General features: G+C 41.9%; 1 protein-coding gene across 1 annotated transcript in view; it reads right to left on the bottom strand.

Annotated features, from left to right (window-relative positions):
* Window positions 1–23,666, bottom strand: part of ATP10B (ATPase, class V, type 10B) — a 288,008-nt gene that overhangs the window by 102,770 nt on the left and 161,572 nt on the right. The window contains exons 7-8 of the mRNA XM_011966668.1: window positions 17,799–18,003; window positions 156–241 (exon numbers count right to left, since the gene is read on the bottom strand). Coding sequence (XP_011822058.1) covers window positions 156–241; window positions 17,799–18,003 — 291 coding nt within the window. The remainder of the gene's footprint in view (window positions 1–155; window positions 242–17,798; window positions 18,004–23,666) is intronic.

Here is a 23,666-nt window from a genome sequence, read left to right as displayed (position 1 = left end):
TTTCCCAATTTAAATTTCTCTAGTCCTTCTTTATCACACATACAAAATAAAATTCCTCAGGATGAAGATGCTTATTTCTTTGGTCATTTCTAGACAATATATTTTCTAGCTGCAGTGGAGATATTTACTAGCAGCATGGAACGTGAGATACTTACATATAACCCTTAAATTTGTTGAGGTGGTTGTTGGGTTTCTCACACACGATGGTATTGTGGAAAAGCTCTGGTTCGAACTGTACCTCCTGTGAGAGAGAGGACCCTGTGAGTTTATTAATTCAGAGGGATCTAGTCTTAATAGGATCATTGGGAGAGCTAATCACTGTTAGAACCATTGCAAATAAGGTAATCCCTGCTTTGTCACACTTTGATAGTTGTAATGTGTCAGAAAAAAAGAGTTAAGTCCTCATTAAGGAAGAGAAAGCAAATGTCAATGAAAAGTTTGATGGAGGGCAGAGGGAGGTGACTACCGTGATTGCATTTCTCTGACCTGCCTGGGTCTGGGGCTCTAACCCAGATCTAATAGAACTTACTGCAATGATGGAATGTTCTGAGTCTGCATTGTGCAGTATGGAAGCCACTAATCACATGTGGCTATTGAGCACTTGAAGTTTGGTAATTTGACCAAGGAATTGTTTTCTTTAAAAATTTAATTTGATTTTAATTAAGCTTAAATAGCTACATGTGGCTAGTGGTTATCACATTGGACACCATAGAAATAGATTATTAAAAAGAAGGCATTATAAATCACACCACATAGAGGTATCCACAGCTAAAATGCTTGTGCATGTAATACTTCCAGGGTTTTAAAAATATATATCCATTGGCTGGGCATGGTAGCTCACGCCTATGATCTCAGCACTTTGGGAGGCTGAGGCAGGCAGATCACCTGAGGTCAGGAGTTCAAGACCAACCTGGTGAAACCCCGTCACTACTAAAAATACAAAAATTAGCCAGGCATGGTGGTGTGTGCCTCTAATCTCAGCTACTCAGGAGGTTGAGGCACAAGAATCGCTTGAACCTGGGAGGTAGAGGTTACAGTAAGCCAAGATTGCACCACTGCACTCCAACCTGGGAGAGCAAGACTCTGTCTCAAAACAAACAAACAAACACACACACACACATATATGTATATCTCCACACCCACATATATTTGTGTAGGTATATACATGTGTATTTACACATTTTAACAATGAGATTTAGTGTTCATAAATCTTGAACATTTTTACATGTTGTTAAATTTTTCTACATCTTTATTAACATCTGCACAAAAACCTGTTGTATGAATATGTGGCAGGCCAGGTCTCACTAACGCAGGCCTCCATAACAACTGTCCCAGCACAGAGTAGCTAGATTAAACATTAGAAGCTGATTGAGCCAGTGTCCTTATACAAAGGCTGGAATGTAACAAAGATCCCACCAAGGTTGCCTGGGCCTTGAAGCATGAGAAGATAACGAAGGAATTCTTAACAGGACCCTTTTCAGGATGAAACAAGTTTCAACGGGGGTCTGAAGAAATTCCCCAGGCCTCCACAAACAAGTTTAATGGTGTCTGAAGAAACTCCCCAAATCCTTATGATTTGTCAGGAGACAAGATAAGGTAATCACCCCAGCACCTAGACTCATTTAGGTTAAGTAAACTTACCGAGGCTCCAGAAGTAGGTCTTCAGGACTCAGACCTTAGTTATAGATTAAAAGAAGCTAATCACTTATGTCTTTAGATGAATGCACACTTACATGTAGACATATAGCTTAGAAGGTATATAAATTCTGGAAAACTTTGTAATTTTGAGTTAGTCTGGCAATAACTTCCAGGCCTTCTCCCTGTAACCTGTTAGAGAAATAAAAACTCTCTTCCTCCCCAGTTCATCTACATCTCGTTATTGGGCCACGAGAAATAGCAGCCCAACCCTCAGTTTGGTCCAGGAACAAAATTGACCATATTTCCTTTAATCATTTCACCATTGAATAGGTATAGTGTTTCAATTTGTTTTGCTATTATAAAAATGCTGTGAAAATAGTAGCTAATAAAACAAAATAAATAGCATTTACTGAACTCTTATTTCTGCCAGACACTGTAATGAGAACTTTATATACTATTTATTTTCAAGCTTACATCATTCGGTGAAGCAGGAACTTTAATTTGCCTCTCTTTAGAGATGGGAAATCTGTGACTGAAAGGTAAAGAAGGCTCTCCATGGTCAAACCTATTTAAATCTCATGGGCTGGGATTTTAATCCAAGTTCAACTGCAGACCCTGTACTCCTTATTTGCATAGCACATTGCTTCCTGGTGAACAGTCTGGTAGCTAAATATTTTAAACACATCATTGATTCTTTACTTTTTAAAGGCATTTCTCTTGCACAAGCTCTTTTAGTCCAATGGGAGTAAAACACAACTTGAGGTGGGGAAATCTTGCTTTCTGACTCTCCTCTACATTGACTAATACTACGTTCAACTCATGAGCCTTCGTTTCTTCATTTGTAGAATGGAGCTAACATCACCTGCCCTGCCCATCTTAATTGTGCCTCAGAAAACAGCATCTATGTGGAAAAGTGTTGAAACCTGTAACATTCCACCCAAACAGAAGGCAACAGTGGTAAAGGTGGGATTGGAAATGGTTTCCTGGGTAGAGCTTTTAGCAAGGGGTGTGAGTTTATCACTGAAAGCTTCAAGGTACAACTGTTCAAAGGGGCAAATTGATTCAAAGAAGTGATAGCATTTTCTGGCTTCATGTAAATATACTGTCCATTGGATCTGAGGGGGTGCCAACATAAATAAACTCTCTACTCACTTGAAATAAATTACCCATCTAGGAGTTTCTAAAAATATGGCCCTTTTCCCTCTAGGTATTGATTCTTTCAGGGACAAACACTTGCTGAGCTCTGAGATGATGACAAATTATGCTGTAATTTGTCAGCTGCTTTCATGCCCCTGATTAAGCCGTGTGCTTCACTCCTGATCCACACCACTCAGCTCAGTGCTGGGTCTCTAAATCCAAACTTATTTCAGATATGACTGGCAGTGGGGTCTGAGCACTAATGATCCCTCTGTAATGCCTCGGAGTCCCTGCCGCCTGTTTAATCGCACCCCCCGGGCCCCAGCAATGGTGAAGTTTGACTCTTGTTCCTCTGTTGGGGCTTCCTAGCCACCTCCCTCCTGAAATGTCCCTTCCTCCCGCTGTGTTCTCCTTTTCTGCTGAGTACAGGACTTTTGCCCCTATCTTCCTCTTTTCATGGAGAGGTGACCCTGCTCTTTCTAGCTACATATTCCCTGGGCTCTCTTCTTCAGTTGGAGGAAGAGGGGCTGTGGACAGGGGCACATGGGTCCTGCTGGCTGCAAAGATAACCACTGAGACCCTGCTTGCTTTTAAGGATTTGCTGTATTTCCCTGCAGGGCAGCTGCTGGGCCAGCCCAAGACACAGAGAGTTGCCCAGCCTTACAAACCTGTCAGGGTTCTTATTTATTTATTTATTTGAGACCGGGTCGTACTCTGTCACCCAGGCTGGAGTGCAGTGGTGTGATCACAGCTCACTGCAGCCTCGACTTCCTGGGTTCAAACAATCTTCCCAACTCAGTCTCTTGAGTAGCTGGGATTACAGGTGTGCACCACCAGACCTGACTGATTTTATATTTTATAAAATAAAATTATATATGTATATATTATATATACATATATAAATATGTATGTGTGTGTGTATATATATTATAGAGATGGGGGTCTTACTATGTTCCCTAGACTGGTCTCAAACTCCTGAGCTTAAGCGATCCTCCTGCCTCAACCTCCCACAGTGCTGGGATTACAGGTGTGAGCCATCGTGCCTGGCCAAGGTTCTTATTTTAACATTGTTCAGGAGTTTCTGATCCCCTTGTGAGATGGTGTAATGTCCTCTCACCACCCTGTAGTTTTTCTTAGCTTATGGATGAAGCTTGCCTCACTGGCCACTTCTTTTTGACTCAGCCTGTTATCTAAGGCACTGCCCTTTGATGAAAGTCTCGCTATCCAGCAAAAGGCCTAGGGAGCCATTAAGACACAGGAAAGGACCAGTCCCTTCTAGAGAAGAGTGTGTATCTCTGCAGCGCTTTAGGTCAGACCTACCTATCTGGAGCACTTACTATGTGCCAGACACCTGTCATTCAGTTCTCACAAAAACCTGAAGAGGTTTGGACAGACGTGCAGATGGAGACTAAATTAAAATGTCTCATGGTTGGTAAGTAACAGAGCCAGGATTGCCATTCACATCATCAGATTCTAAAGTCATTATTGTCGTCGTCATCATCATCATCATCATCATCACCTTTTATTCCTCCTCTCCTGTTATTATTATTCTGTAGCAGTTATTGAATGCTCGCTGTGTACTAAGAATCAACTAAGTATTTTATACATGCCATCTTCTTCAATTCTTACAATAATTCTATCAGGTAGGTACCATCATTATCCCGATTTTACAGATAAAGGAATTGAGGCTTAGGGAGAATCTGTGATTTCCCCAGTGCCCTCCAGCCAGCAAAGCAGGACAGCAGGCTTTAACCTTAGCACCACTCACTTCCTAAGAGTCTGCTCCTTAACCACAGTGTTATTTGGATGCATAGAGGAAAGATGAGTAATTAAGCTCTCCTCTTGGCCCTATTTCTTTTCTATGTTCACTACTCAATGCCTCTGAAGGACCTAATGAATACATTCTCTAATATATAGTGGAAAATATACAAAAATTATAATGAATAAGCAATGCAATGTGTTATGTCTTCCAAGTATATTTGCATTTTAAAGTAAGTACCTACAAAGGGTAAGGGTTAAAGTTAAGGCATTAATTGGCCTAGAAGACTTTTTTTTGATAATTTTTATTTTTTAGCATTTAAGATTTTTTTTGGCCACTCCCTCTATGAAGCTCACTCTAATCCCCACAGAAGGGTCTGCCCCAGCCTATCAGAATTGCTCCTTTTCATGTGCTGCCACCACTGCTGCTATTTCCATTGAATACCTCTGCCTAGATCTGTGCAACCTCTGGTAGACTGTCATCTTCCTCTGGGGCATCTCGTTTAATACCTTGTTTTTGCAGGCACACCATAAAGATGTGTTGAGGTAAGGTTAGTACTGGAGAGGGTGATGTTAGAAGCGTATATTTTGAAAGGTGATGGGTGAGGAGATACAAAGCAGACCTCACTGTAAAGGCTGACCCATGCCATAGAAAAAGCCCCAGGTACAGTCTTAACTTTGATTGATGGGAGTAAGACCCCTTCTTTTATGGGACTTCTTTGGCTCAACAAATTAAAAGTGTAGTCACGGTCCTAGATCCCACCTTGGGCCAGTCTAGTCTCCCGTTCATTCACGCGTGCATTCAAGCTTTTATTTACTATCTATGATAGAGGAGTCATATGGGACAGTAAGTGAGAATCAAGGGAAGAAAGGGGTGATTAACACAAATTAATGATTGCAGCCATAAGACAACTCAAAGTTCCCATTTCAGCTCAGATGTGTCAATAGCGGTATCTGCCCTTTGATGTGAGTAAAGGAAAGTGGGCCTGGTGCCAGGGTGTAATCAGTGCCCAGGGTTGAGGTCCGCCTCACTCACCTGTGTCCCAGGTGCAGCAAGCCTGGCATCTTAGGCTGGCATATATTCCATTAGCTAGAATAGGCCATTTCCCTTGTGCTTGACTCAAGTTTTACTTTTCTAGGCTTATTTCCTTTTATTCTTTACAATTAGTGATCAAATTGATCAATACTTGTGATTAAATAAATGTATGAATGATCTTTTGGAATTGTTTGTAATGGATAGCTGTTTTCTGGCTATACATCGTCTGTTTCATCCTTTTTCTGTAAACTCTTGGCTTTCTTGTGGGAAACTGCCAATCCTCTCTGGTTTATAATTGTGATGAGAATGTAAGTAGTGATGCCCTGCCCATTAAACTCACCCACTGTGGGGCTTTGACTTGTGTGGAATGACTCAAGGGACAGAAAGGAGACTGTTAAGTAATTCTTGCAACCAAGCTGTTTCTGTAAGCCAGTGGTTCCTGATTGGTAGATTAAGCTACTGTATCTTGTCTACAAATCCCCTATATGCTCCCAAATGCTGTCTGTCGAAAGAGTAAAAATAAGTCTCACATAGGCATGTACCACTATCTTTCAGATTTCTGAAGGAATTATTGAGATTAATAAATTAAAATTTCATTTACAAATTCACTAGATTCAGTGTAACTTTTGGTTTTAATATATGTTATTAAATAATGGACATTGAAAGGACAATTCCTTTTTTTTTTTTTATAGTCACAAAGGGTCTTTTTTTTTTCAATGGAACCCATAGTCATAAAGTTCTTACAGGATTACAAGAATATCTTAGACCACTTTGAAATCCCTGTGTCCATTAGGAAGTATCACTCGTGAAAGATTTTGTCGACTGAAGAAAAGGAAACCAACAAAACCCTTTCCTTAAACATAGAAATCATTTATGTATTTAATTTTTACCAAGAGTCAAGAATATTTACCAAAAAAGACGGGTTGGATTAGTGACTGCCATGCGTCTGTGAAGCTCTTGGTATCTGTTTCTACATGATTCCCAGGCTAGAGGACTACCAAGGAGAGCCACCGCCACCTGGGGATGAGGATAACAAAATGGCGGCACTGACCCCGCTGTGTGGACTGTGCCAAGGAGTAGGGGTTATAGGGTGGGCAAACCATGCCAACTAAGGAAGCTACACAGGAGGTATGCTGCAACCTTGGAAGAATACTAAAGTGTTTTTCATTTTAAGTTATCAGTTGTCTAAATGGTGAAAGCAAATGTTCTCCACACCCCAGCTGCTAGGCTAGGTGATTGAGGTTTTCTTCCTGGTATACAAATTAAGCAACCCTCTGATTTCTGAGAATCCTATCTGAAAACTAATGACAGTTATCAGCATTTGATAACCTTTCTGCTTCCTGGTAGGTGAAGGTTCTTTTCAAGATAACCCACAACAGGGTGACTGGCAGTTACTTTCCTCTGGCTCTCGATGAGGAAATCATTTGCATATTCAATCACTCTAGAGGTCCCTGCCTTCCCTAGTGATTCGCCCACAAACGCAGGCAGATTGGGCGGGAGGGCTGAGGGAGACTCTGTCTTAAGGATTTTTTTTTTACAGTTTGAGTTCCCTTTTGTCAAGTGGACAAATACTCTGTTTCCCAGTTGGGCTGACTAAAAGTAATCTTGAGACCTTGCTATGGCATTTCCCAAACATATAGGGCATGGGCTTGGATGCCAAGCAAATACTGGAAATGGGATGATTTATTCTGTCATTTCTAAAAGGAACTAATTGTTGGCAGAATTGTTAACAATTGTCTGTGTAATTCCCTGTAAGAGCATGCAGTCACACCCTGTACCTCTCTTGTTTACTCCTGAGCCCCCAGAGCATGCTACAGCATCTAGCACAGAGAAGGCTTTTTAATAAATATTTGATGAATGAATGTGTGAGTGGTCTGATGCCTGAAATATGAACAGGTGCCACCAGATGGCCAGTGGCGCCTTAAGGGAGTATTACACAGACAAAACTTTTCTGTACAAATTCTTTCTTGCTGTGGATAACTGAAACACAAGAAGATGATACGAGATCCAACGTTTTGTACCTCATGTTCTGGCAAAAGAATATTAAGTTGTTCATGAGAGATATGATCACAATGTGTCACCTCTGCTGAGAAACCACAAAACAAAGATCCAAGTACGGTGTCTGGCAACAGGAGGACCTCATCAGATGTTGGTTGAGTAAATGAATTTATTGAATGGACTATAATAGTTGAGAGTGGCAAGAGCAAAGTCCGTGGGAGCACAGAGGAAGGAATGATTACCTGTGGGACACTGGTCAGAGTGTTGCCTAGGCAGAGAGAGGTCAGAAGGGAAGGACATTTTGGGAAGAGGGATAACAGTAGGAACTATAGGAGAGAGACAGAGGGTATTAAGCTCCCTTCCTTAAGGATGAATGACCATGGTCACACATAAGTTAGGTTTATATACTTCTGTTGAGTCATAGATAAATGGCTCTTTATTGCTGTGCTATTCAGAACTCTCACACCCCACAGACCAATTTCAAACATGAGTCCTTTGTTTCTGGCCAGAGTTAATTTGTCTAGGAATGGGTACATGATACCAGCCAGGCCAGTCAGCCTCTTTCCCCAGGATGCTTTTCAATCTAGACATTGGGGAAGGTTGCTAGACCCTCTCTGGGGTTAAGCTATAAAGCACAAGTACTACTGGTACCACGTTTCATTCCACATGAAGGAAGTTGGTTGGTAAGATTGAAGCCAAACATACCGCAAGAAACATAGACAAGAGATGGACATTGTACTGATGGATTCTGAAGTCCTCATTCCACATGAACCTAAGGGCCAACCCACTCCATATTTTTCTAATAAATTTAATTTTTTTGTCCACACTATTTTGAAGTACAGTTCTGTCACATGTAACCAAGAGTCTTAACTAATCCATATAACATATTAGATTGGTATGGTTTTCATTTGAGATATCAAATGCTTCCCACATTGACCTTAAATCCCCACAATTGGTTAAGACAGTGAAGGCCAATACTAAAATGTAAATACGTTGTCTTGGGTAATGGAGGTAGTAGGAAGGAGAAAACTTTAAGATATAATTCATTAATACCTTAGGTTATCATCCATAACTTTAAGATATAATCCATTAATATTTCACCTTTCGGGCTGGGCACGGTGGCTCACGCCCATAATCCCAGCAGTTTGGGAGGCCGAGGAGGCTGGATCACAAGGTCAGGAGTTTGAGATCAGCCTGGCCAACATAGTGAAACCCTGTGTCTACTAAAAATACAAAAAATTAGCCAGGCATGGTAGCGGGTGCCTGTAATCCCAGCTACCTGGGAGGCTGAGGCAGGAGAATCGCTTGAACCCAGGAGGCGGAGGTTGCAGTGACCTGAGATCATGCCACTGCACTCTAGCCTGGGCAACAGTGCAAGACTCCATCTGAAACAAAACAAAACAAAAACAAACAAACAAAATTTCATCTTTCATATAACCTAGCAGAGTTTCCTCATAAGGCCCTAAAGGAAAAGACCTTTTAATAGAAGTGTGCAAATAATGCTAGACATTGGGAAGAGGGGATGTTGTATGGGTGTGTGAGGAGAGTGTGTACCCACATGCAAGTAGAAGACTGGAGGAGATCACCACAATGAGGCCAGAAGTCTATAGAAAATAATAGTTTTTCATAGGGTTGTCCCATCACCATCAAGTTATTATTGTTATAAATAATTAAATCTAACATTTATAGAGCTTTAGAATTTTCATACAGATGAAAATTATATTCATTTGAGAAATAAAAATACATATAGAGAAAGTTAAGAATAATTCCAGCAATGGGAGAAATAATCAGGTACATCAGAACCGAGTTCTAATTTGGGCTCAACACTATATGACCTGGATAATCTTTGACAAATTTGATCTCTCCGAAGTTATTTTCTCATCTCTAATATGTTGCTAGTTCCTACCATTTCAACCTCAGAATTTCTGTGAGTGTTAAATATCAAAAGGGGGTGGTGTAGTGCAGTGGACAGGGAATTTGCCTGATATGGGAAAAAGATTACATATTTAATATTGATGAGGTGCAGTACCAAACCTCTATTCTTGAATTTGAAGTGTCAGCATGAATCCAGATGTATTTAATCTTAAAAATGTCCTAGTCGTGTTCATTTAAATGGCAGAGAAATAATAATCAATCCAATAGTAATAAACTCCTCTAGCATGTACTTATTGTGGTTTCTATTAAAAGGAACCAGATCTACCAAAGACCACTAACGTCATGTGAAAAGGACTCAGGAGCCACTTCTCATTTTTAAGAAGCTCCCACTGGCTAGAGATGGGGCGATAATGAGAGACAACAAGTGCATTGATTTGATGTCAGATATTTTTAAAACCATGAGTTCATATTGATGCTAAAAAAGAAAAACCCACTGAACACCTTTGGAGGATCCTAGGCAACCAACTCATTATTTTGAAAAGTGAATGAGAGGAAAGACTCAAAGGCATCCATTTTCTCTACAGAGGGGACACCCCACAGTGACCCAATATTTCATGAGGGGAAATTTTTCCTTATAAACCAATTAGAATATCACTAGTTTTCCAAATTCCATTGAAGTAATGGATCTAAACAACCATCATCAACAACTATTAACAGTGAAAACAGATAGAGGTTTTGTGCCTTGAGATGGTAGCACACTGCAGTTCCTATGACATAACATTGACATGCACATGCACAAATGCCAAATCTAACCCGAATCTGACTTAGACACTAGTTCCTACTACCACGTTGTAAAAATACAGTGGTCAGAAAAACATGTTAAATGGTTCCACAGGAAGACAGCGCACAGACTATAAGAAATCATAAAGGGGCCGGGTGCAGTGGCTCACGCAGTGGCTCACGCCTGTAATCCCAGCACTTTGGGAGGCCGAGGCAGATGGATCAACTGAGGTTGGGAGTTCGAGACCAGCCTGACCAACATGGAGAAACCCCATCTCTACTAAAAATACAAAATTAGCTGGGCATAGTGGCACATGCCTGTAATCCCAGCTACTCTGGAGGCTGAGGCAGGAGAATTGCTTGAACCTAGGAGGCAGAGGTTGCGGTGAGCTGAGATCGCACCATTGCACTCCAGCCTGGGCAACAAGAGCGAAACTCCATCTCAAAAAAACACAAAACAACAACAACAACAACAAAAGAAATCATACAGGATAAACAACCTGGTTTATTAAGCAACAAAAACTATGCATTAAAAAGAGATCTAAATGGGGAACTTACAGAATAAAAGAGTTTAAAGAAATTAATCTCAATATTTGTTCTTATTTGGATCCTGATTCAAACAAATGGAAAATATTGACCACTGATTTGAAAGTTGACATCAAAGAATTGTTGCCAATTTTTAGGTATGATAGTATACTTGTATATTTTAAAAATCCTATCCTTTAGAGATACATAGTGAAATATTTACAGGTGAAATGAAATATTGAAGATCTGCTTCAAAATAACTTGCAGAGAGTAGAGGGTGGGGACATAGATAAAACAAGACGGTTATAAACTAATTGTGGAAATTAGGTGATGGGTCCATAGAAATGTATCACATTATTCTCTCCAGTTTTGTATATACTTAAAAATTTCCTTTACAAAAAGTAAACAAACCCACCAAAGATCTGTGCCTGAGTTTGAATCTGAGCTCAGTTAACCTAGAAAACAGGGTTTCTTAACTGTTCTTGCCTCATTTGTTAAATGGAATAATAAAAACACCTATTTTACAGGGTTATTTGTGAGTGGTAGAAAGAAATAATAGATATAGAACACTCACTGCCTATGGCACATAGGTGTTATAATCTCTTCTTGATATTATATACTACTATGAAGTCATATTTTAAAAGAATCCTAGAAAATGTGATCTGTGCCCAACATTTAAGCACTGATCAACAGGTAGAAAGCACTAAGTTTCATTCTTAAAGGAAATTTGGAGAAGTCTGTCAGGGACAGGTCCCATTGCAAATCTAGCAGGAAAGAGGAACTTTCTCTGTTTCTTAAGGGCAGGCAAGGTTAGAAGACAGGCAGCTACCTTTGCTTTAACTGAGGTTTGGCATCACTAAAATGGGATGGTAATAAATTTCTTCCTACTGGATCTCAACTCTTTGTTGGCAAAATTCTTCTCTAAGTACCTTAAAATCAATACATACTTTCACTGCAGAGGATCCAGGCTACAGCAGCTATTCGTAACTGAGCAAATGGCTTAAAAGCACTAACTATAGTCAAAAGGGAGACTCAATGGAGAGTTTTTAACCTGAGCAACAAACAGCATGATTACTACATTGATCAATGATGCTCTGGGCCAGTGCCTTTCAAACTTTCATGTGCACGTGAATCACCTGACGATCCTGTTAAAATGCAGATTCTGGTTCAGTCTGGGGCGGGGCCTGAGATTCCACATTTCTGACAAGTTCTCAGTGATGCTTACTGAAGTGACTGTCCACAGATCGCACTTGGCATAGCAAGTTCCCAGTTGGCCCTGGGGAATGATCTGACCCATGCTTCAGTGGGACTTCGGCTTCAGTGATTTGGAAAATAGATAGCCAGGGACATGTTTGATCTGAAACACTAATTGGAAGCATCCATTTCTGATTCTTTGGCTTTGGTAACTGTTACATTTATTGAAATGAATGCTATATACTCCTTTCCAGGTGTTAAATTCCTAGGTTAAAACTCTTTTACAGAAGAGGTTTCAGGTATCAGAATGTCACCAAAGAGAAAACTGTACGTTTGAACTCTCTAATAAAGTCCTCTTGCCCGCTGGACAGGTGTTTAGCATAATCCTAATTTTGAATTCCTTCCCTTTCCCCTCTTTCCCTAATAATGGGAAGTGAGAGTGAATATCTCAAAAATAGGTCAATAATTTTATAAATTCAAAGATGGCCCATTGGGATAAAAGTTCCAGTGGGGGAAAAAAAAAGTTGATTTAGTCCAAGAAGAATTCTGAGACAAGGATTTGAAATTAACTCTTTGGCAGCCTTGAGGATAATCTGCAATGTCATGGGAGAAAGACTCTTTTAAGAAGTTCTTTAATGTTTATAATTTCATTTGAACCTAAACAGGAAAGGGGAGAATGAACTGCCTAAGCCACGAGGATTCGTCAACTTCTTTGTTACCCTTCACCTGTTGTGACCATGTCTGTACCACAATTCAGGCTAATATTTTCTGAAAAGCTCCATAGGAATGTTAATAATATTTGTGCTGAAAAATAATTCTTAGGTTAAATAAATTTGGAGAGCTCAGGGCTAAAGAAAGTTTAACAGGCCTCTTGACTCTAGGTTTTCTCAGAGATGTTAATATGTTAATGAACATTGGAACCTGCAAGAGGGGACCACAGAACAAAAGCTTCTTAATGTGACTTGACCATGGACCATGGGTTTTTCAAGAACTGTCTCTTGGGATAAGTGCTTAGCAGACTCTGAGAAATGCTGATCTATGGGAGCTGGGATAAAGTGTGTCTTACTGACTTTGAATTACCAGAATATAGTAATTCTCGCCCTCTAGAAGATGGTAAAAATGAGTGTGGGTATATGTGTGGGATTAGATGTTCCTCGTAATCTATGTGGTTAGTAAAAACCCTTTTGGCAAGGTGAAGGTCTCAAAGACAGTAGGGACTTGGAGAATAAACTATCAAAAGCCATTAATACTTATTACGTAAGACATCAAATTTCCACACAAATCATATTTGTAGGTGTTCAAAATCTCTGAGATTAGTGAGATTTACTCTTTCAGTGCCTCAGAGGTTTCATGTATAAAATAGGGATAGTGATGCCCACCTCCCATGGTGGCATAAGGCTTAAAATAGACAATGCATGTAAAAGAACTAGTATATAGTAAGAAGTGCCTAGATGGTAGTTTTCTTCCCATTACTAGGATAAGTGTTTTTTGGAAGCACTGGGGGTGGCACCTTTCCTTGGCTGTACAGATTTTCAAGGAGGTGGTGGTAGGTTTATATCAAGATCGTCTGGGAGAAAATTTTTTTAAATATGCACACTCAAGGCCCTACTCAGTCCTAGTGAGTCCTAATTTACTGGTGGTGATACAGAAGGATGCATATATATATTTAAAAACTTTCCCAGTGATGATTATGATACACCTTCAACACTTGTAATATACTTGCAGCAAATCCCTTAGTGGTAGCCCACCCCTCCTACAGTAGTTCCCAGATGTGTTTCTTGGGATAAAAGTTTCTCGTGCTTAAATGTTTGGAAATACTACATAATAGCACCTGTCCTTCTCTTTGGGGCTTATTAAAGTATCAGAGTTCTGCAGAACACAATATTTGAAAACTGGTAACCTACTGTCTTCTCATATTACTTGGCCTTGCAACATTTATTTTCCTTGCAACTCTCATCCACATGTTTGTTCAATACATTAGGGAAATCCTATGGTATAGAGTTAGCCAGAAGCAAGTTCTATCCATACTCAGAAATCTTTCTGCCCTAAAAGCATAAGGGAGAAGCAAGGTCACAAAGAGCAGCCAAGATGTCTCCCCCCAGGGAGCAGGCTGAGCCCACTTTCATTATCCCTGCCACCTGCTATCTGTATGTGGAAAGAATCCTGGCAACAATAAATGTGTGCTTTCAAGTAAGCATCTCTGTGTGAACTCAAGGTAACAGTTAAAGGGCCGGGGAGATGAGCTACTGAGCCTTAAAAACTGAGGCTCTGGGCACTTTCCCACTTTCCCACGAATCCCAGCACTTTGGGAGGCTGAGGCGGGCTGATCACGAGGTCAGGAGATTGAGATCATCCTGGCTAACATGGTGAAACCCCGTCTCTACTGAAAATACAAAAAATTAGCCGGGTGTGGTGGCAGGCGCCTGTAGTCCCAGCTACTCAGGAGGCTGAGGCAGGAGAATTACTTTAACCTGGAGGCTGAGGCTGCAATTCCACTGTACTGCAGCCTGGGTGACAGAGTGAGACTCTGTCTCCAGAAAAACAAACAAACAAACAAACAAACAAACAAAAACACCAAAAACCAAAAAAAAAAAAAAAAACAAAACAGAAAAACTGAGACTCTGGACAAACCTGGCTTTGAAGCCTGCTCCAAAACTTCCCTGCTCAGTGACCTTGGACAAGTTATAGGACCTCCGTATGCCCCAGTTTCCTTATGGAAATGGAGACAATAATAGTGCCCATCTCACTGGGTTGTTTTGAGGATAGACGAGATAAACAAGCAAAGCCCTTACTATGGAATCAATAAAAGTCTATTATTATTACTAAAATGAAAAAAAAAAAACACTCGAGCAAAGTGAGGGGGGAGAATCAAGAACTGAGACAGAGTAGAGAACCCTGGAAACCTTCAAGCTCAAATAATCTCCTTCCTTTCGCATAGGAATGTATCTCTCTCTTTTTGTTTTTCTTTTTGTAAATCATCTCAGCAAGTGCTCTGTGAGAACTGAGGGTTAGAGTTGGAGAGACTTATTAAATTGACTGGTCTATAGCACCGGAGTGTGAATGTCCCTTTTACCTGACTCTTCATTCCAACTACATCCCAAACTATCTGACTAATTAATACGCAAAACGCAGTTTGGGAACTGCTGCCAAAGACAAAAAGAAAAGTCCCTGGTTGAAATGAAACAACACTGAAATGACTGCCAGAGAGAGAGTAAGAAAGTTTCAGAATTGGATAAAGATGTTGGGGTAGGGAGGCTAAAGGGTAGATTTATAAGTTTTACTGCTCCTAGAACTCAAAAAAAAAAAAAAAAAAAGGTAGAATAGGCCAGGCACCAGGGATCACATTTGAAATTCCCACATTTTGGGAGGCCAAGGCAGGTGGATCACTTCAGGTCAGGAGTTCAAGACCAACCTGGCCAACATGGTGAAAACCCTGTCTCTACTAAAAATACAAAAAATTAGCTGGGTGTGATAGTGCATGCCTGTAATCCCAGCTATTCAGGAGGCTGAGGTGGGAGAATCACTTGAACCCGGTAGGCATAGATTGCACTGAGCAGAGATTGTGCCAGTGTACTCTAGCTTGGGTAACAGAGCAAGACTCAGTCCTAAAAAAAAAAAAAAAAAAAAGGTAGAATAGCATAGAAAGTCTCAGAGTGCCTTGCATGTGGTCAGGCTAAGGTGTCATTCTTACATACTAAATACTCACCCATGTGCACATACACACGTGCAAGTGCGTGAGTGTGTGTTTGTAATATTTTATACATTTCTTATTGTTACTGTTGAAAAGATTTGAAAGCCTCTGGTCAAAGGGCAGGCTACAGAGTTCTGAGCCCAGAAACAGATTGTTATTGCTTGTCTAGAATGACTCTGTGAACTTAGACCAGATCTCACCCTGCCTTTTTGCGAACCCTATGGTGATTCAGCAAATGTGGCTGTAATAAGCAGAGGGTGAGCAAACTCGGAGACAGGGCCGCTGCTCAGTGATCGACTCAGAGCCTGGAGACCAGTAGGCCTGCTGATCTACAGGGGGTGGTGGTGGTTTCCATTTCCAGTGGTGGCAACTGCAGCCTCGGTAGCAGCAATGGTTCCCATTTATTGTGAGTCTCTTGGGTAGCAAACTCTTTATTCTGTTCTTTACTTTCCTTATACCATTTGAATTTCACAGCAAAACCATGGGATAGCTATTATTATTCCCAAGATATGCACAAGAGAACAGGCTTCTGAGGACCAAATCAATCACACAAAGAGGGTTTTATGAGAACTGTTTGTCAGGTGCTTAGAGAGAGGCAAGGCAAGCTACAATGACCCTTGCTCCTAGAACTTAAAAACTTACTTGAGAAGTGAGAGTCTGGAAAACTGCACTCTAGCTCATGAGGATCTCTGAGGAATAAATCATTTGCCTTCCTTCTCCCAGATCCTCTGACTCATTCAATTTCTCCCCAGCCAAAGGCTGGCAGAATGAAGAAAAGTGATAAAATTGTACTCTTTTCCCTGGTTAAAGAAAGGGACCATATTGGAAATCAACTCCCACAAGGAGAATTTTAATTGCAAATTGGAATATCACACCCGGCTTCAGTCAGTCAACACATATTGCCTATGAAAGCACTGATATTAATACCAAATGTTCACTGGTCTTTTACTATGTGCCTATCTTCATGCTAAGTCAGTCATGTACCTACCATTTAGTCTTCAAAACTACTCTATGGAAAGGGAACTATTTTTGTCCCCATTTTCCAGATGAGGGAACCAAGGTGTGAGAGGATAGTAACTTGCCCAAGGTGAGACGGCTGATGAGTGGTAGGACCTGGGCTTTGAACCCATCTCCGTCAGACCCCAGAGCCTGAGCTTTTACCCACCAAACAATCATGATTTCTCCATGATGTCTGAGGTACCGTTTATGAAGGAGTGGGGATTAAACAAAAGTGTCAATGCCACAGCACTCTAGTTTGGGTGACAGACTGAGAGCCAGTCTCTCTCTCTCTCTCTCTTTTTTTTTTTTTTGAGACGGAGTCTCACTTTATTGCCCAGGCTGGAGTGCAGTGGTGTGATCTTGGCTCACTGCAACCTCTGCCTCCTGGGTTCAAGTGATTCTACTGCTTCAACCTCCCGAGTAGCTGGGACTACAGGTGCCTGCTACCACCCCTGGCTATTTTTTTTAATTTTTAGTAGAGACAGCGTTTCTCCATGTTGGCCAGGATGGTCTTGAACTCCTGACCTCAAGTGATCCACCTGCCTTGGCCTGCCAAAGTGCTGGGATTACAGGTTTGAGCCATCGCACCCAGTGGAAACCCAGTCTCTTTAAAAAAAAAAAAAAAAAAAAAAAAGTATCAGTGATCTCTCTCTGCCCTCAAGGAGGCTTAAGCCCTATTGAGAAGTCAAGGAATACACAAATGGAAACATAGTTAATGATACCCTGCTGCAATTTAGGAGGGGCAGAAGGAGTATTAGGATTAGTGGCAGGAGAGATTGCTAGGGCTGAGCTGGGCAGAGTGAGTTGGGATTGGATGAGCACAGAAGAGGAGTTGGTCCTAGGGATAATGATGGAACAGACATTACACTCCTCGGTTCAGAGCCGAGAGTATAGCTTCCTCAATTGAACAGAGTGGATCCCCATTTAGAAACTCTGAGGCCTTCAGCAAGTTATTTAACTTCCCTAAGCCTCAGTTTCCTCATCTGTGATATGCAGATAATATCCATCTCAGGGCAGCTGGTAGGATTTGGTGTATCTAAAGTGCTAGGGAAAAGGAGGCATCTACTACTTTCCCCTCTACCCACTAGGTTTAGTTCAGTTTTCCAGTGGGGTAGGCTTGCTTCCTGTATTTGACTTTACCACTGAAGACCTTAGAAAGAGCTCTACCTGCTGTGAGAAGCCCTTCACCACACGTCTTTGCTTGAGGTTTGTCTCTCCATCCAAGCTGGCAGTTTCCAGATGGCATATCCCGCTGGGGTCCGAGGAAAAAAGGAGGAGTATGTCTGCTGGGACAATCTCGTTGCATTTCATTTGGATGAAGTCTCCCACGCGCACATCCTTCCAGCACTTCTGCACGTAGGTCTGCTCTTTTCTTGGGTGAGACAAAGACGGGGTCTGAGTGAGCTTTAAGTTTCAACTAATGGGAGAATACAGGAAGGTCCCACTAGCACCTAACTATCCACCAAGTCAGCCCGTCATGAGATTGCCTCGTATTCTACCTTACTCCTGAATGACCACCTCATAATCTCTCTAGAATAGCCAGGCATAATCTACAGAATCTCATTAGTACAGATCTGTCTTTGGGCGTGGTGTCTCACGTCTGTAATCCCAGCATTTCTGGGAGGCCGAGGTGGATGGATCATGAGGTCAGGAGTTCGAGACCAGCCTGGCCAATATGGTGAAACCCCGTCTCTACTAAAAATACAAAAATTAGCTGGGTGTGGTGGCGCGTGCCTGTAGTCCCAGCTGCTCAGGAAGCTGAGGCATGAGAATCGCTTGAACCTGGGAGGTGGAGGTTGCAGTGAGCTGAGATTGCGCCACTGCACTCCAGCCTGGGCGACAGAGCAAGATTCTGTCTCAAACAAAACAAAACAAAACACAAAACAACAAAACAAAATCTGTTCTTATGAACATTTAAAATTTTTCCTGACAGCCAGTTCTTGACCAAGTCCTGTGTTCAGCCCTTGCTTCTTTACAAGAGAAACATTTTAAAAGAGAAGGTAACTGTGTTGTCATATTAATGTGGCACTACTCTTAATATCCACCATTTACCAGAATAGCCACTTGTTACCAACGAAAATAGAGTTTCAGGGAACTGGGATTTGGGAAAGATTGTTTTTGATTATAAGGAGAGTGATAATAGGAAAGGCGAGGATATCTGCCACTGTCCAGGAAGATCCGGAGCTGCACTGAAATTGAACACTCTGGGCAGTCAGGGAATTAGGAAGATTCTACCAGGAGTTTTGACGAAATGAGACCTTACAGTAACTGTGGAATTAGAGGGCTGAAGAAATCTGAGGAAATTATTTTATCTTCCTATCCAATTTATCAAGCTGAGATAATAATAGTGACAGGAACAATGACACATTTAGCATTTCTTACCTGGCAAGCGCTCGTGTTAATTCACATTTCATTTACTTTGCATAATAACCCACAGAAGTAGATATAATTATACCCATTTCACAAATGAGGTACTTGGGGGTCAAAAAGAAATTTTTCAAAGTCTCACAAAAACAGAGCTGGAACCTGAACCTGGGTCCAGCCTGACACCAAAGCCCACAGTTTTTACTGCTTGGGTATACTATCTCCCTGCAGGTGGTACCACAGCCTCAGCCTTCCCACCTCCAGCTAAGGAACTCCACACTTCTCAAGGCAATGCATCCAATGCATCCTTTTTTTTTTTTTTTTTTTTTTTAGATGGAGTCTTGCTCTGTTGCCCAGGCTGGAGTGCAGTGGCACGATATTGGCTCACTGCAACCTCTGCCTCCTGGGGTCAAGCGATTCTCCTGCCTCAGCCTCCTAAGTAGCTGGGATTACAGGCGCCTGCCACCACGCCCAGTTAATTTTTGTATTTTTAGTAGAGACGGGGTTTCACCATATTGGCCAGGCTGGTCTCAAACTCCTGACCTCAAGTGATCCTCCTGCCTCGGCCTCCCAAAGTGCTGGGATTACAGGCGTGAGCCACCTCTTCTGGCCGCATTCTATTTTCAAAGAGCTCTCATTTCAGAAAGCCTTCCTTCTGCCTTAACCAAATATTTAAACAGTTCTGCTCTTCCAGGTAATACGGTCTATTCCATCTTCCAGCATTCTTTAAATATTTTAAGGCATTCTTCAGGTGTCCCATGAAGACTTTTGGGCATGCCAAGCCAAATTTAACTTTCCAGGTGCCCTCAATTATTCCTCATGTGACACAGTTTCACGATCTGTTCCGGAGGTGTGGGCTCATCTGTCTGCATTTGGAAATGTCCCGCTTTAAATGTGGGATTTGAAACCAAACTAATATTCCACATGTGGTCCTTCTAACTGAGCCCAGCTGACTTGAAGCTGGGTGCCTCTGAAGGCAGCCAGACCTGGAGAGCCAGGCTTTCCTTTGCTGGGCTTCTCCACTGATGCTGAGCGCCTCTGGGCATGTTCTTGTTTCTGTTTCTGCAGGAATCTGAGCTGCACTGGGCATGACATGTCTGCTCTTCCACAGAGAAAGAGTCGTGAATAGAATTCCGCTTTTCTCCTTTGACATCACAAAAGTCCCTGAGGAGGAAGAGGGTTTTGGTGTCATCCTCACTTCCTGGAGGCCCTCTGGAGAATCTCAGACAAGTGTTTCTAACATCTAATCTTCCTGGTTATAAAAGATCTTCTCAGAAGAATTCCCCAGCCCCCTGAAATAAAGGTGCTTCCATTTGGAAGGCCAAGTCTATAAAATAAACAGGGGCATTGGAATTGGGGAGCAACTTTCGAACTCGAAAGAACCCAGGGTTCTGCAGAAGTGCTCCGCGGTTCTGGGAGCTCAGTGCAGCAGACATAGTTAAATGTCATCCAAATGACTATTGAGACCCCTCTGAGACCCCAAAATCTGAGGATTTTGGGGGTGATGTATCTGTAGCATTTTAGTAATAATTCCTCCTTACATGCGAAAGCACATGACAGGTTTCCAAGCACCTTTCAGTTGATCAGCTCGTTCTGTGCTTCTACTCCACCCACATCACTTTTCCTTTAAATTTTTGTGGGTACATAGTAGGTATATATATTTATGGGGTACATGAGATGCTTTGATACAGGAATGCCATGTGTAATAATCACATCATGGAAAACAGGGTATCCATCCCCTCAAGCATTTATCCTTTGTGTTACAAACAATCCAATTATATTCATTTAGTTATTTAAAAATATACATTTGCATATTACTGACTATAGTCACCCTGTTGTGCTATCACATACTAGGTCTTAATCATTCTTTCTAACTATTTTGTTTTGCTTTGTTTTTTGGTGTCCATTAACTATCCCCATCTCCCCCTAGCCCTCACTTTTATTTTCTATGAAGAATAGGGGCAGTCACCCCAGATTTGTTTCCCTGTGCCATTTTGGAAATACATGCGATTATTTAAACATTTGGTTGTTTATTTATATACTTAGGGTGGAAACTCCTTCACTAAGGGTGCCATTGTAACTGTCAAACACTTCGTGGTCTCTCTGCTGACTCAGGGGATGATATTTTTTTTCTTCAAAGTAGCCCCGAGAAAACCCGTTAAATATCCAAGTACAAGGCTACTTATAGGCACTGGAATGGTCTATACTCTCTGTGAGAAAAGAATCTCATAGGGTGAAGGAGAGAATGGTTTTCTTTTTTCTTTTTGAGAGAGTGTTTTAAAATGTTCTTAAATATTATAGCAAAATTGTCCCAAGGAACAAAGAATGTATCACTCATTCTGTCTTGTCTTCCTCTTTTTTTCCCCCCTCCTTTGGCTTCTGTGTCCTACTGGATAATGCCTTTGGGGATGTGGGGTATCAGCTGATTGCTATAATCTCAGCATTCTACCCAGTATTTGAGATTGGATTCAGGGAGAACACCTTCCACTCTGAGAAATCCTGATTGCCAACCTTCCCAGAGCACACCGGTTTTGAAGGTTTTGGTAAATACTAGTTGGCCAGTATCTGCATACAGAGGCATATCAAAGGCAAGGCCAATACACCTCCACCCATGAACACTGAATCTCATTCTTCCCCTTTGTAATAAAGGACTGCACTGCTTATTCTAGGATGTAGGTTATAAAGGTGCTGGAAGATGGAGTGCCATGGAGAGGAGCTTATGGCATATGTGTTTTTCTGAGTTCTCACTTCTATGAGCTGGGCTGGAGTATTGCCCTGTCAAGTCTTGTCATTAAGTATCAAAGGAGCCACCCACAAGTGGTAAGTCAGACTAGTCTCTCTCTTCTTTACATTACTCGCTGGATCCCAAGGAGGTCACTGCTGTACTGGTCATAATTGTCTGTCTTTCCTTTAGACATAATCCTCTCTTCCTTAGGATCGCCTGCAGTGGTGAAGAAATATTCTCAGTCACTTTTGTGGGTTTACCTTCTCGGAGACAGAGATTGCCCAGTTCCAGGGATGCTCTTCTCAAACAGAAGCACACATACCTCCAGGATACCCTGGTAGGCATCTAGGAATAATAAAGCTATGAGATCCATATGACTTTGGGGGCATTCATTAAAAAAAAAAATTTAGGGGAAACAGTTTAGTAGATTGGCTGGTAAAAAATTTGAAGAATTTTATTTATAGTAACTAAACTTAGTTGTTACGGAATCAGAGGCACATTTTGTAGGAATTTTAGGGATTAAAAAATGAGATCAGGGACATTTCCTTCTTGCCCTGGGCCACTTTATGCTGGTCTCTTGAATCTCTAGTGTCCACTTTGTCTCCTCCACTGTCAGGACCATGTCTGCAGAAAAGTCAGGGATGCACACAGCCCAAGGGGGTTCAGTCAGGGGTGGTGATGACTGGCCGAATCCTGCTGATGCAGAAAAGCAGCATGCTCCTGCACTGAGTGAAGCCCAGGGGAGACCAGCAGCTGGCCAGGACCCGCCAGCAGAAGTCATGCTCTCATTAATCCAGCCTGTTTGAAACAGCTGCCCCACGTGGACACATACACACACCCTGGATTGTTCCCCTGCTAGTGGGTCCACACCTGGGAATGACTGCTATTTTAGTTTTATGCGATGTTCACTGCTATTTAAAAATCAGACAAATCAACATGGCCTGGGACGAAGGCTCCATCTGGAAGATTCTGCCACGAGGAAAATTAAGTAGTGCAGTGCTAAACGGCTTTCCGAGAGGAGATGGGGATTATTAAGAGGATGCCAACTGGATGCCATCGGGGAGCAAGTGAAAGGGAAAACAGAGGGAGGAGAGCATGCTGAAGGCTCCATTTCTCAAGTATCTGGATTTTATAAAACAGTTTCAGGCAACTAGAGTACAGGGGATTTGTCAGAAGTATTAGTTATCTTGCGGAACTTCCCATTCCACATAGGATGATGAGCTGACCTGGGCTGTCCTTCAGGAAGCTCAAATGCCAGCCGAGAATGCTCAGTGCCATGTCGCTAACCCAGGGTGAGAGAGGAATGCCCGAGAGAATGACTACAGCATAGGGATTGAGAGAGGCTTTGAATCCTGGTTTCCCTGCTTACAACCTGTGTGACCTACAGATCACAATGGGGTTGGGGAGGTGGATTAGAATTGCAGGGCTCAGGGAAGCACCAGAAAGAAACAGCTGAGGCCAGAGAAGTGGCAGGGGGTGGGGAGAAGGGGGTGACCAGAACCCCTGGCTGGACTGGAAATAGTGGAGGACACATGTGATATTTACCAATCTGAGGATGCCTAGATATATCTGTGGAGAGTTGAGAATTAGGGTGGGAGGACTGAAGTCCTAAGTAAGCAGATTGGAGCTGAATGGCATGTCATTGGGACGTTTTTATTAATGGGACCTCATTCATACCCAGAAGCTAGTGAGGGGTGGAACATTTGGGTTACATTAATACAGTATAAAGTTCTTTACACTAGGAGGATGTTTGAAGCCTCAGGTCTGGGGATAACCTACTCCTGACCTTTTTGACCATGTGGTGGCAGTAAAGAAAGCAGAACTGCACATAGAATGTCACCAGTGATGGCCATGGAAACACTGTGCTTCAGAAGACATAGAAGTCGCAGGTGCCATCCAGCAAGGTCATAGCCACAGGGTACAATTCTTCAGATTGGGGGTATTCA

Source organism: Mandrillus leucophaeus, unplaced genomic scaffold, assembly GCF_000951045.1.
Source record: "Mandrillus leucophaeus isolate KB7577 unplaced genomic scaffold, Mleu.le_1.0 Scaffold77, whole genome shotgun sequence".
NCBI classification, from domain to species: Eukaryota; Metazoa; Chordata; class Mammalia; order Primates; family Cercopithecidae; genus Mandrillus; species Mandrillus leucophaeus.
The sequence above is the reverse complement of the archived record's forward strand: the minus strand, read 5'-3'. Positions and strand labels throughout refer to the sequence as shown.